Source organism: Patagioenas fasciata, chromosome 3, assembly GCF_037038585.1.
Source record: "Patagioenas fasciata isolate bPatFas1 chromosome 3, bPatFas1.hap1, whole genome shotgun sequence".
Lineage (NCBI taxonomy): Eukaryota > Metazoa > Chordata > Aves > Columbiformes > Columbidae > Patagioenas > Patagioenas fasciata.
The window spans coordinates 79,935,169-79,950,204 of record NC_092522.1 but is presented as its reverse complement, the minus strand read 5'-3'; the positions used below and the strand labels follow the sequence as shown (position 1 = coordinate 79,950,204).

General features: G+C 44.1%; 1 protein-coding gene across 1 annotated transcript in view; it reads right to left on the bottom strand.

Annotated features, from left to right (window-relative positions):
• PREP (prolyl endopeptidase) overlaps nucleotides 1-9,591 on the bottom strand; it is a 105,126-nt gene extending 95,535 nt beyond the window's left edge. The window contains exons 1-2 of the mRNA XM_065834753.2: nucleotides 9,400-9,591; nucleotides 8,065-8,139 (exon numbers count right to left, since the gene is read on the bottom strand). Coding sequence (XP_065690825.2) covers nucleotides 8,065-8,139; nucleotides 9,400-9,567 — 243 coding nt within the window. The 5' untranslated portion in view covers nucleotides 9,568-9,591. The remainder of the gene's footprint in view (nucleotides 1-8,064; nucleotides 8,140-9,399) is intronic.
• Between the last annotated feature and the right edge of the window lie 5,445 nt (nucleotides 9,592-15,036).

The window sequence follows — 15,036 nt, the reverse complement described above, 5'->3', positions numbered from 1 at the left end:
CACAGCACATCCCAGTGGTAAGTCAAAACAGCACGAAGCTTCCACATTGTACCACTACAACTGTCTTCTCCCGATCTGATCAGATGATGAACCTAATCAAATCTACCCAAAAATTACTACTTGTATCTGAATTTGTCTTGTCTAAATGGAAACACGTGAATTACCACAGACACAAAAAATCTAGACAGAACATGCTACACAAATAAGCTAACTACTCAGAAGTGCTGTGACATTTTCACAAAAAGGGATGCCACACGAAACCATGTATAAAACTATCCATTGTACTGGATGGGCAAAACCACTTTTCAGTTGCAGTTAGTGGACAGAAACCAGCACACATTTTTGCTTCATCTATCAATAACACTGCGGCAAGGGTACACTGGAACTGTGTGTTACTCAGTTTTAACTGCAGTCACATATTACAGTATCACAGTATCACAGTATGTTTGGGATTGGAAGGGACCTCAAAAGATCATCTAGTCCAATCCCCCTGCTGGAGCAGGAACGCCTAGGTGAGGTCGCACAGGAATGTGTCCAGGCGGGCTTTGAATGTCTCCAGGGAAGGAGACTCCACAACCTCCCTGGGTAGCCTGTTCCAGTGCTCTGTTACCCTCACTGAGAAGAAGTTCTTTCTCAAATTTAAGTGGAACCTCTTGTGTTCCAGCTTGATCCCATTGTCCTATCATTGTTTGCCACTGAGAAGAGCCTGACTCCATCCTCGTGGCACTCACCCTTTATATATTTATAAACATTAATAAGGTCACCCCTCAGTCTCCTCTTCTCCAAACTAAAGAGCCCCAGCTCCCTCAGCCTTTCTTCATAAGGGAGATGCTCCACTCCCTTAATCATCTTTGTTGCCCTACGCTGGACCCTCTCCAGCAGTTCCCTGTCCTTCTTGAACTGAGGGGCCCAGAACTGGACACAATATTCCAGATGGGGTCTCACCAGGGCGGAGTAGAGGGGAAGGAGGACCTCTCTCGATCTACTGACCACCCCCCTTGTAATACACCCAAGGATGCCATTGGCCTTCCTGGCCACAAGGGCACAGTGCTGGCTCATGGTCATCCTGTTGTCCACCAGGACCCCCAGGTCCCTTTCCCCTACACTGCTCTCTAATAGGTCATGCCCCAACCTATACTGGAACTTGGGATTGTTCCTGCCCAGATGCAGGACTCTACACTTTCCCTTGTTAAATTCCATCAGGTTATCCCCCGCCCAACTCTCCAGCCTGTCCAGGTCCCGCTGGATGGCGGCACAACCTTCTGGCGTGTCAGCCACTCCTCCCAGCTTAGTGTCATCAGCAAACGTGTTGATGGTACACTCAATTCCCTCGTCTAAATCATTAATGAATATATTGAATAATATTGGCCCCAGTACTGACCCCTGAGGCACTCCACTAGATACTGGCCTCCAACTGGACTCCGCACCATTGACCACCACTCTCTGGCTTCTCTCTTTAAGCCAGTTTGCAACCCACCTCACTACTCTATTGTCTAGACCACACCTCCTCAATTTAGCTGTGAGGATGCTGTGAGGGACTGTGTCAAAGGCTTTACTGAAGTCAAGGTAGACCACATCCACCGCTCTGCCATCATCCATCCACCTTGTTACATTCTCATAAAAGGCTATGAGGTTGGTCAAGCATGACTTACCCTTGGTAAAGCCATGCTGACTGCCCCTAATGACCCTCTTATCCCTTATGTGCCTTGAGATGGCACCAAGGATAAGCTGTTCCATTACTTTCCCAGGGACAGAGGTGAGGCTGACCGGTCTATAATTACCCGGGTCCTCCTTCTTGCCCTTTTTAAAGACTGGAGTGACATTTGCTTTCCTCCAATCCTCGGGCACCTCTCCCGTTTCCCAAGACTTGGCAAAAATGATGGATAGCGGTCTAGCAATGACTTCAGCCAGCTCCCTCAGCACCCGCGGATGCATCCCATCTGGACCCATGGATTTATGGACGTCCAGACTACTTAATTGTTCCCTAACCCAGTCCTCATCGACTAAAGCAAACTCCTCCATTAACCTGGCTTCATCCGGGGTCTCAGGGGTACAGGGTTCCCCAGGACATCCTCCAGCGGAGTAGACAGAGACAAAGGCGGCATTCAGCAATTCTGCCTTCTCTGTGTCTTCTGCCACCAGGGCACCCACCTCATTCATCAGTGGGCCTACATTGCCTCTGGTATTAGTTTTATCTGCTATGTATTTGAAAAAGTTCTTCTTGCTGTCCTTGACCCCTCTCGCCAGCTGTAATTCTAAGGAGGCCTTGGCTACCCTAGCTGCCTTCCTGCATCCTCTAACAGCAGCCTTATATTCCTCCCAAGTGGCCAGTCCCTGCTTCCATGACCTGTAAACTCGCCTCTTCTGCTTGAGCATACCCAACAGATCCCTATTCAACCACGCAGGCCTTCTGGCTCCCTTCCTCGACTTCCTACGTGTGGGGATGCTCTGATCCTGAGCATGGAAGAAGCAATCTCTGAATGCAATCCAGCTCTCTTGGGCCCCTTTTCCTTCAAGCAGTCTTGCCCATGGGGTTTCCCTCAGCAGTTGCTTGAAAAGGCCGAAATTAGCCCTGCCAAAGTCCAGGGTTGCAATTCTACTTGCTATTCTGTTCCTGCCACACGAGATGCTGAACTCCACCATCTCGTGGTCACTGCAACCCAGGCAGCCCTCAACCTTTACTGCTTCAACCAGACCCTCTTTGTTAGTGAGGATGAGATCCAGCAGTGCACCTCTCCTGGTCGGCTCCTCCACCATCTGCATGAGGAAGTTATCATCAATGCACTGGAGGAACCTCCTGGACTGTGGCTGGCTGGCTGAATGGTCCTTCCAGCAAACATCAGGGAAGTTAAAATCACCCACAACAACCAGGGCCTGTGACTGTGAGGCCACTCTCAGCTGCGCATAGAAGGCCTCATCAACTTCCTCAGTCTGATCTGGTGGCCTGTAATAGACACCTACAACAGTATCACCCCTACCAGCCTGTCCCTTGATCCTGACCCACATATTACCACATCTGCTTTAATTACTGGTACTCAAAGAGGAGACACTAACTTTTCTTTACAAGCATTCATTGCACATGAGCATGCTTACATACTAACTATTGCACTCACTGAGTTACTACAGGAACTTAATATATTTTTCCCATTTCCACTTAGTATGTATTATACCAAAGATTCCAAGACTATTTGTAAAAGGGAATGCCATTGCTATCTAAAAAAAGGAAGTAGGAATTACAGGTTTTTGAAAGAGTTCCACCAAGCAGAATCCAGTATAGTTTGTAAACTCTCTGTTCTTACACTTTTGAGCACAAGGTTGCACTCATGTTCAAAAAGCAATACATAATTGAAATGTTGCTCCAGGTAAAGTACAAGAAATGATGCTGTCAGCAGAAACTCACAGTAAACAACTGCACCCACCACACTGAGCTAAACAGATGCCACCCAGGCTATAGTGTGAACAGTAGCTCTATACATCTCCATGAGCCTACAGAGAAAGATTCATATTTTACCTGTAGAAATCTGCATCTGACAATCATAAGCATTGAACCAGGACAGAATTTGCTAGCAGAAGAAAAGACAGAATAAGGGTCCAAGCAAAGCATATGCTTATTGGTGCTTCAGAAAATAAGGTAATTTGAAAAGCCAAAGAATTTATAAAGTGTTATACTAAGAGTAGAGATGTTTTACTTGAGGCCGAAATGTTTGGCCATGTCGGGCCAACTGTTTTTCTGGTTTTTTGTTGTTGTCGTTGTTGTTTATGGTTTTTGGTTTGTTAGTTTGTTTTTAAGTGTAACTAAATTTCATCTAAAAAAACCACATGCTACAAAAATTTTTAACTATGCATTTTTACAACCTATCAGCTTTCTACGTGCCACTAAGCTATTCTCTTGATTAGATACCAGTTTCCACTCACACTATACTTTCCAAGAAGTCTTAAAATACAAACTGGTCTAATATTGCCAGTCTTCATTATTAATCTGTAAAGTATTTACAGTTTCTTAAACAGTTACCCCCAAAATCTTCATATATATCTTCTCAGTAAAAGGCAGCTCAGTGCAATTCCTACAAGAGGGCACATACCTTTTTTTAAGTACTACAAAATAAAATTAAGCAGATTTCTGGTGGCTTGCCTCTTAGCATTTACTTTTGTATTTAGCAATGAAAGTTTCAAAGTGCTTTTGGAAATTCATCAAAATGTGAATGAAACACTGGTCAATTATGACTCCAAATCCATTTAATTGTAGTTTTGAGAGTTTCATTCTTGTCTTAATCCGAACACACGCCTGTTCATAATGCCACAACTCAACTGTGTATGCTACATGATACCTGCTCTTTCATCTCTTCTCCATTCCTCATGTCTGAGACAAGCAACACATCACCGCCTACACTGTCAGCAAGTTAAGGTACCGTATTTGACTGACAGAGTAGCAAAAGACTTCCCTTCAGTAAAAAAAGAAATTATTTCCCACAAAGTGTAAAAACAAAACAAGAAGTTGAAAAGTCCAACCAAGCCAAACCCAAGCCAACAGTAAAAGTATGGTTTTTCAGTTGTGGCTTATGTCATCACCAGAAGTGTTTTACCAGCATAGCATAAACATTTCAGCTATATTGGGGACGCTTCCTCGGTCTGTCTTAAAGGCCAATGGTCAAACAGCAACAGAGCATGAACTGAGCTTCTGCACTTCCTCATCTGACCAGGGTCTCAGCTTTTATTTACCTGTCCGGAGAAGGGAGTTTTGTTTGCTTATAGCTGCACATGACTACACCAACCAAGCAAACAGAGGGAAAAAAAGTGATATTGAAAAAAGTGATATAGCACATAGATCATGAACACAGAAGTGTGTACTTCCTGAACCAGAGCTTTTCCACAGGAAACTGAAGATGCGGCTTGGTGATTGGTTTCATCAGCTCTAAGACTGCAAATCTGCAGGACATAGTTCTGGTTAGCCACTTGCAGATTTCAATAACCTCATTTCTATAGCAGATACATACACTGCACATGGAATGAGATCATCTTGGTGACCTGGCTGAAAAGTTTCTATACCTATTTGACTTTCACCTAATTAAAAGTAGGCTGTGGGCTGCTGGAAAAGGAAAGATGCCATTCTTGAACCATCTTAGATCCAACATGTGGCCTTGGGGTGACCTGGATTACACATGTGTGCCAACAGAAAACTAATCCACCAAAGGCTTCCCCTCCAGAACACCACCTTGTGGTGGCTATACCTGTGCAAGGGAGGGACAGAAACATTCAGGCCAGTGCAAGAAGGAGGAGAGAGGGCAGAGATAAAACACAGAACCACCTGACTTAATGGAAACCTGCAAGCTACAGTGGAGCAAATACAGTACTATCTGCACTGTACTCTCACTGCAAAAATACCTGATTAAACCAATTACCAAAAAAAGAACCAAAAACAACAACAAAAAAATGAACCATCACCACCACCACTATCAACAAAATAACACCCTTCCATGTTGATGTGTTTTTAAGCTGCTGACTGTAAGAGTCCACAAGATAGTTTGGACTAGCCACAGGAAAAATTAGTATAATTCTTTATACTCAAAGCTGTTGTGGACAATTTCTTTCAATCTCAGTCCCATTAACCCTACAGTGAACATCAGGTGAAACTAATAAAAATTAGAGAGATAAAACCAATTTCACTTGCCTGAGCTTCTTTCTTCGTGCTTCAAGAAATAGTAAACTTGATGTTTCACTGACTCACATCAATACAGAAACAAAGTGAGGCCTACCCATTTATTTTCTATAGCCACATCAATGCTTGATATGACTATTTCTGCTAAATCCAGGAAGTAGAATTCCAACATATTTGTGCATCTGTTTGACAGCACACACACCACATAATTTTGATTGTTTGTATGTGAGAAAAGGTTCCTAACTTAAAAAATCAATGATGTTCAGTCTTTACTCTTGGCATAAACCTGAATTTTCACTGTTACACATACTCAAATCAAGGAAGAATGTTGTACACAGAAACAAATTGGGGCTCTTTCATTACAGATGAGCATGGACACTCAAGGAATTATTCTTCTAGTTCTGTACTTAATACATAGAAAATTAAAGCTAGCCTTTTGTTGCAGGTGTACACAGGATATTTTTACTTTTCCCTCAAACAACTGGAGGTTTGGGACATTAAGGAGTGCAATAAAGAGAGCAAGTGACTTGGAAGAAGACTGGGAAGGACACAGGTCTCAAGGTCAGTGACTTGAAGGTTTTAAAAGTCTAAGAAGCACACTCCAAATTCTCTTTGAAGCCTGCACAGTCATTCAATTGCCTCTACACCAGTGTCTGGTTATTCTTTGATCGGGTAAGTGCAGAATGGCTATTCCGCAGGAGTCTTGCAAACTATCTCAAGAACTTGGAGATAAAATTATTAAGAAAAGCTACCAATAAAGAGGAGCTGTCAGCAACCCCTGCTACAGAGCACATAGTGAATGATAAAGCAGATGAGAGGAGTTTAGCACTTCAAGATTATTTTTTCTGATCCCTTCTATGAAAGAGGTAGAACAGCAAAATAGTTTAATTTGCTTTGTTCAGTAACTCCTGGAACTTCAGAGAAAGATACATACTCTTTGCATTATACTACTACTATAATGCAAAATTCTGCCAAGGCATTTGTTTTTTAGTGTCTAGGCAAGTAAGATTTAATTGTATTTTCATTTCACCAAAGTGACATCTTGTGTCTGGGCTGCTGCATTTTTATGAGCATGCTATAATCCCCCAATCCTTATTTTGTCTCCTAAACTACAACCTCTCACCTAACCTGTTTGCAGTAAATGGTGAGAGTACTGAACATGGAGCCACAAAATTCAGGTCTTGGCATTTTTTCAATCCTGATGCTTCCACAGGATGCCTAAAACCACTTTAATAGATATATGTAAGGCCTATACAAAAGAAAGACATAACGATACTTCCCCACACATACACCCCTCTGAATTTTGCACAAAACCGTCCTATGCGTTCTGTTGCTTAAGAATGCCAGAAAAGCAAAACAAAACCCAACAAAACCTCCCTATCTAATTGTCGCTGTTAACATCCATGGCAGAGTTTTTCAGTAAAACTTGATTCCAAATAAACCTTTTTAATCCACATGAGCCTATGCTGGTAGATTTTTAAGTAGGGAACAGGATCCTGCCTGTACAATTTTCATCTTGCTCTTGACAGTTACAGCAAGTTCTATTTGACCACCCTCTAGCTGATCAACAGGTACTATGTAAGCATATGCGTGAGAGAACCTAAAAGGAATCTCACTAAAGGAAAGCCACCCTGCATGATATTTTTAAATGGAGATCCTGCTGTCTACCACCTTTCTAACACAACCATGCTGGAACTACAGTTATCACAATGTTGTTTAGCCATTACAGAGGAAATCCCCTCCACCACTTTCTGCCCCTGCAACTCCTTACGCCCTGAATATCAGAGGAACTGCCTCACAATCATATGCTATTATTTTTTCAGGATTCTCTCTCACCGAAAGACCAGTTACAGCAGACTGCAGGCTGAAAACACTGCAGCACCTTCAGTCTGTCACAAAAGAAACTGACAAAGCCTAAATTCAGGAGGAAAACTTTTTTTTTTAAATGGAGTTATAAAAAAAAAAAATCACACACTTTGTATGACAAAAGCAACCCAAAGGAGTTTTCTTTCTACTCTTTCCTAACTATTTTATTATGGCAATTTTAGACGTACTTAGGACAGTGGATAAAATGTTCTAAAATCAGAGTGTTTCTCTTCAATGTGACAACACCTTCTTGAGCACTCAAATTGTCTTAGAAAAATGGATGCAAGACAAACAAGGCCTTAATTTTCCAAATTTTGTGATCTAGATTATACCAAGTGTTCCAGTCTTTCCCCCACCGACACAACAGTACAAAATAATGGCATTGCTTTTGGCACCATAACATATGAAGTGTACTACACCTCCATTCACTACGTAAGTTTTCAAAAAGTATTGGCAGGTCCTTCAAAAACAGAGAACCCATGCACTTACTCTATAGAAGAGAACCATGTCAAAACAGCCATTCCTGTATGAAGAAAAGTTACCTTTGTCTGTTCGCTATCAGGATCTTCAAGCCAGCAGTATGGGTCACTAATTTTACGCCCATGGTAATCAAACTCCTGAATTTAAAAAAGACAATACTTTAGAAAAAGACATGCACACAAGTAAACACTATTCATCAAGATGAAGGGCATTTGAAATTTCACAAGAGCACACAGTGCTAAGAACCAAAAGAAGAGGAACACCTTGCTCCCAGGTGAGTTGCTAATATCACCATCCTTTGGTGAAGGCAGCAAAGTTATCCTCAGACAAAAACACTGAGCACCAAAGAAATGCAGAACATGAACACAAATTCCTTCCACAAGACAGATTAGTGAAGTAAAAAAACAACTAAAAAAACCTCCAAACAAACAAAAAAAACCCAATGCCAAACAACCCCAAACCTCCTCCAAATCCAGGGGTTCGAGTCAAATCACAAAACCTGATTACTAGATGCACCCATATGCAAGCGTCTCTGGCTTAGACCTCCCCCCTATTGCTACTCACAAACATGTGAGTAAAGTACATATATAAATTAAAGGGGGAAAAGTGAAGAGGATTAACCCATGTGGTTGAATTTATCTCCTTCCTTCTTCCAGTACACAAAATCAGACTAAATACCTGCTGTTAGGAGTTGCACAGTTCAGCCTTTTACTCAACTATGAAAGTAAATACTTGATTTTTTTTCCAGTGTTAGTTCACGTTGGCTAACATTTAGGTTCAAAGCTGATGTTAGTTCTGTAAATAATTCCTGGGCTGGCGCCTAAAGCACAATCCTTTGCAAAATGAGAAGAAAACCGAACGCGTTTCAGCCAAACTCAGTGATCCTCGGTATCAAGTTACGGTTGGAACACAAGGAGACAGCCCATCTTGCAGATGTGCTATCACATCAAAATAGACCGGTTGCTCCCCCGCTACCGCTGTCCAGCCCAGGTGCAGGCCTGGACTCCCCAGACAGGCAGCGGAACTAGAAGCTCGGGGACTCGCTCTCCCGACTCGGCACGGCGGCCAGATCCGCTCCTCCCGGCCCAGCCGGGCGGCGGCCCGGGCCCTGCACACGCGGGACGTGCCCGCGGGCACCGAGGCCAACAATCCGTCTTTTCACGAGCCCCAGCAGCCGCCGCGGCCCACAGACGGGAAAAAAACAGAGACCCTTTTAAACATAGCACGCTGGACTTTAAGGGCCCAAGCGGAACAAAGCCCTGAAAGCCGAGGAAGCAGTAATTCCCCCGGGGCGGCCCTCAGTAGCACCCAAGGTGCCGACGAGACATGCTGCTTCCGCGGCCGGGCCCGGCGGCCGCCACACGCCGGCGGGCTGCCCTGGCGAGGGCCGTACTCACTGCGGTCTCGTCGCGGTACACCTCGGGGTACTGGAAGACCTGCATGGTGCGCGGAGAGAGGCGAAGGGAAGAACAGGAGGAGGACGAAGCGCAGCGCGGAAGCGGCTGCAGGGCCGGGGCTGCCAGCAGCAGGCGTGCGGCGCGGGCCAGGCGGAGCGCCGCCGCCATCCGTCCCGCCCCCTGCCGGCGAGCCGTGGCCCGGCCCGGGCGAGAGAGGGAGCCGGCGGCACGGCGCGTCACACGGCGCCCCCTGCAGGGAGCCGCCGCGCAGGCAGCGTCTGGTGGCGGAGAGCCGGGCGGGGCGGGAAGGACAGGCCGCGGGGGAGGGAGACGGACCACGGGCGTCGGCAGCGGCCTGGCTCCTATCACAGAATCACAGAATGTTAGGGGTTGGAAGGGACCTCGAAAGATCTTCTAGTCCAATCCCCTGCCGGAGCAGGAACACTCCCCTCCTGGTGCACCCTGCTCCAGCAGCGGCGTTGTTTCACTCTGCACCACCCGTCCAACGGGTTTCATCCTCCTTACAGCGTTGTGAATTGCAAGTTTGCTCTCATGAGTGCCAATGTCCCATTCAAAGATGTTGATTTTGTTACAGTTGTACAAGTCATAGAATCGTAGAATCATAGAATCATTTTGGTTGGTAAAGACTCTCAAAATCATCGAGTCCAACAATTAACCTAACCCTGGCACTAACCCATGTCCTTGAGAACCTCATCTCCACGTCTGTGAAACCCTGCCAGGGATGGTGACTCCACCACTTCCCTGGGCAACCTGTTCCAATGCCTGACAACCCTTTCTGGGAAGAAATTTTTCCTAATATCCAATCTAAGCCTCCCCTGACACAACTTGAGACCATTTCCTCTCATCCTGTCACTTGCTACTTGGGAAAAGTTGCCAAGTTCCACAAACAGAGCACCCTGCTGCTCTCTTCACTTATTTCTAGCACTGTCTTTGCTCTGCGCCCAATGGAGTCAGAGGTAGAGCCTGTTTATTAGTGCCACAAGCTACGCTCAGTGCCATGCAACACTGGGCAGGCCAGCTTGGGCTTCGCCCTCTCAGAGGGGTTATCCCTCCTGCCTGTGGAGAGCTGATGCCTCCTGAAGTTTCCAGCTGAGATCATCAAGACATTTAACCTCTGCTATGGACTCAGAGAGCTTATGGGGCACAATTATCCCCACAGTAATGGCTTCTTCTGAAATATCCACTCTGTAAAGAAGGGGGCAAAAGTGAGCCAGAGGCTCGCCAGGGAGAATGAAACTGGAAGTCTGGGTACTAGATCAAACTAGCATATCTGCAATGATTTATACAAAATCTAATTGCTGGAGAACTGGGACATGCTCCCCAGGGATGTAGTCACAGCCCCAAGCCCGACAGTGTTCAAGAAGAGACTGGACAATGTCCTCAGACACGTGGTATGAACTGTGGGGTTTTCCTGTGCAGGGACAGGGGTTGGATTTGATGATCCTTATGGGTCCCTCCCCGCTCAGGACATTCTATGATTCTATGCCCTCAGGGCAGTCTTGTAGGGCTGATTAGTAACAACATTTGCATACAAGTTGTATAACACTATCCTTACTACACATGCTCAGTGAGTAGGGGTCTTCCCCTGGAGACAGGTAGCCTTTGGTGAGGAGGTGTGGTTTTGTATTAAAATGATACTATAATGAGCAAAGTTCACTTTAGGTTAAGCACATCCACAAAATTTGACAATAATAACTAAATAATCAGCTGTTCATGGTTGGCTTCTCAATTCCAGGATAGGATTTGTTCTACAATTGAAAGTTAATTGCTGCTAGACATCTCATTTATTATTTGTATTAAAGTTAACCTATGCTAGACATCTCATCTGTTATTTACCTAATATTAGCTAGGAGACCTCATGATCAGGTCTTTTGGCTGATCCAGCAACAATAGTAAATTTAAAAAAAAAAAAGAAGTTCATGTTTGTTCGGGTTTTTTTCTTTTCTTCTCAGCTCCCCCACCTTGACACAGCATGTGGAGAGAGGCTCAGACCTGATCTGGAGAGCTCCCCTCAAGTGATGCCTGGCAAATAGTGCCCGTTTCATGGTTAAGGGCTCAGGGCAGCTTGAGGCCAGGTCCACTCAAACCTTCAGCGCCTGTACATCAAACATGCTGCCCCACAAGCAGCACAGAAGCAAATGACAAGTCAGCCAACAAGCCTCAGTAAGAACAGTGGCTCCAGTGCATTAGCCACTAAAGGTGTTTTGGGTGGGTGACCTCAGGTTCATCAGCCAGGTGTTTATTTTGCAAGAGGGTTTCCTGGGTCAGAAAACTTACGAATTTTTTTCCTTCCAGGTAGTGACCCAGCAGGCCCCCGTGTCACAAAAATACTGGAAACATGCAGCAATCAGGTTGTCCTTTGACTAGCAACATGTCTTAACTGCTTTTTTTCTAAATAGTTGTTGCTTCAGAGTTGCCACCAGCAGCCCTCACCAAGTCATCCTGTCAGCCTGAAGAGGACGTCACCTCAGCTCATCTGGGGTAAACTCCCATGTACATGTGGTGTGTGGCACCAGCCGGGAACATGGAGTTCTGCAGGTGTTGGTGTTTAAAGGTTCGATCAACCTCATGAGCGTTTGCAATTGTGAATAAAGTAACCACCTGGAATGACAATGATCTAAACCATTTCAGAAATGGCATTGAATGTTTATAGTTACCAGCTCAGAAATGTGTCTTGATTACTTACTCTTAATGAAAAGTTACCACCTCTAATTGGGTATCCTGTGGCGAGGTTGAGGGTTGTATGTGTATGAGGAAATAAGCCAATCCCATAATGATCACTGTTCCTGAGTGACATAACTGCATTCATCAGCTTAATTTACATCCTAAACAATGCCTACGTGGCTTCTTGTCTCTCATCCCTTCTCTTTTGGTCATTTTTCCTTCTTACCTTGTTCCTCCATTAATCTCCCTTTACAAGGCTGGAGCACAGTTCCCGACTATACCTTTTGTTTGTAGCACTCAAGAATGGGCAGCCAGCAAGGTGGTTAATGCCAATGCCTTGACATGCCCAATGCTGATAAAAGTTTGCCAGCTGTCTGGGTGACTTGCTCAGGTAAACGCTGGCAGGCAAAAGGCTGCCACATTTCTGTCTAGAACTTCCCGGACAGAAGTACCTGTGTGCATGAAATGGTATCATATGGAGAATTAGCTCAATACCTCTGTAGAGCATTTGGCTTTGCTGTCTGCTACTGTCACTGTTTACTGCAGGGCAACAATAAACCATGACAGATCGTCTCTGTTAACCCCCTGCCCTCCCTACTATGGCAAGGCAATAGGAGGAAAAAGGAGAAAGACAAGTTGGAAAGTTAAAAATGCTTTACTAATAATACTAATAATAAGAGAAAATAATGCAAAGTATACAAAACCAATATTGAATTTCTCAGTGTCACACCAGAGGCTACAGAGCAGGCACCCAAAGTCCTGGACTGGACACAGAAACGGTACACAGGAACTGGGTTCAGGGATGGACATACTGGAACCTGAACTAGGATCATAGGCAGAACAGGCCTCTTCAGATATCGGCCATGGATTAAGAGAGAGAGGGTCTTGTGATCTCCCAGTTTTACACAGTGTATGACATGGATGGCATAGGATACCTAGTTGGTCAATTTTGATCACCTGTTCTGTCTGCCCCTCCATGCGAGTATGCTTCTCTCAATTATGTGACCTGCAAAATATATCAGCAGCCTTGGTGGCCATAGCAATAAGGATAAACCTGTGTCTCTTCCGCATACCATTGCTACCATTATCAGCTCTGAAGCGAACAGTGTCTGGAAAACATGCAGCCAACTTCAGAAAAATGCAATTCCTTAGAATAAGTTAGCTGAAAGGAAATTGGTTAATGTATTTTAATGTACTTTACATTTATCCAGAATTTCTGAATGTTTAGCAGCTCAGTCAGGCTTGCAAGTAGCTTTGGCTGAGCAGCTGTACATCCAAATCTCCTGGGAATTTCCACAACCTTTTCACGGATCATGTTCATGCTGTAAAGGCAGCCAAGCTGAGGTGTACTGAAGTTTGGGGCGGGCATTACTTTATGCACATGTAGAAGCTTGATCTGCCGGGAGAGGGCAGCCTGACTGCACAGCACTGTGCAGCTGCCACCGAGCAGATCTGTCAGGCTTCAGCAATCCTTTCAATCCAGGGCACTGTAATTCCTGAATGGGCTGCCAAACATCCAGTAATCACAGTAATTATCCATCACAATACCTTCTAATTCATCCTGGATACACGGAAGGCGGGAATATACAAAGAAACCCAAATACATGATTGTCCAAGATAAGATCTTTGGGCCTGTATTTTACAAGCAGTAATTGTCTTTCAGGTGAGCACCAGGAACAGAAAGTGAATTTGCTTCATACTGTAAATTTCTCCTTTGTTTCTTTGGGGTGGGGGAGTAGGGAAGGATCATGTGTGAACTACAGCAAAAGCAGCAAGTCTACGCTGTCTGACCTTTTCTTACCAGAAAAGCAGTTAATACAGGTTACATAATGTCGAAAATACTGCCCCAAAAATGATCTGTGTGTGTGTGTTTGGTTGGTTTGTGTGTGTGTGCTTTTGTTTTTACCAGGGACCAGGCACCCCGTAGAAATAAAAGGGAGTGCAGTGTGCAGTCTGTTTACAGAAATACTTTTTACCAAAGGTGCAGCAATCTTCTCTCTTTTTCAATATGTTTCCTAACACAAAGTTAAAAGTAATTAGTGTTAGGATCTCATCATAACTGAAATTTTGCAGCCTGTCTTAATTGTTCAATGTTATAGCAGCAATTAAAATTCTACTAAAATTTTACCTTTTCTTGAGCCTAATCAACCCCAGCAGAGTTCAAATACGATATTTGCTGAGTTTTGAGGTTAAGCTGCTGTGTAAGTAAGAATTCTCTTCCTATATTTCAAAAAAGGTTTGAAAATCTCTTGGTAGTCTTTATCGTCTTATCACATAGCCATGTTTGCATGAACCTGATCGTTTGAAAAACACATACTGTTCTCTGCTGATATTAATTATACTTCTGCTGATCATCCAGTCATTAGCAAATCTCTTTCAGCTTAGTCAGCATCTCCACAATGACTCACTACAAGTAGTGTATTGACTGGGTAGGAAGTGACCTTATTATTGTTCTTGTCAGGGAAGATCTGACAAAAAAATCTAGCAGCAAATTTTGGTTTTACCTTTCCTTTTAATCCTTTCCCTATCCTTTCTCCACCATTATCACTCAGCGATGACTGGAAACCTTTCTGCTATAGAAAGAAGGCAGGTCTGTACCTTTACTCCTGTTTTCTTATGCATTTAAAAAAATTATTTACCTAAGACACCAGTTCTGCTGTTCAGACATTTATCAACAGGTGTCAGCAGAACCTCAGTCTTTCACTATCATGAGCATGTGCTGCGGTCTACAAATAACTGGAGTTCCAGAGAAATGTGATTCTGAAAGTGTCTGCTCTTCTGGATTTCTATTTTGGAAGCACTGACTTAAGCGACTAAGTCCTGCTGATTTTCAGTGAATCTTTAATTCCTAAATTATGTTCATCTACTGTACGTATTAATTATGAAAATTACATATTGCTCATGGATAATTGAAGACTTGCTTGTTTTTTGAGCTGAATTATGAAGTAGCTT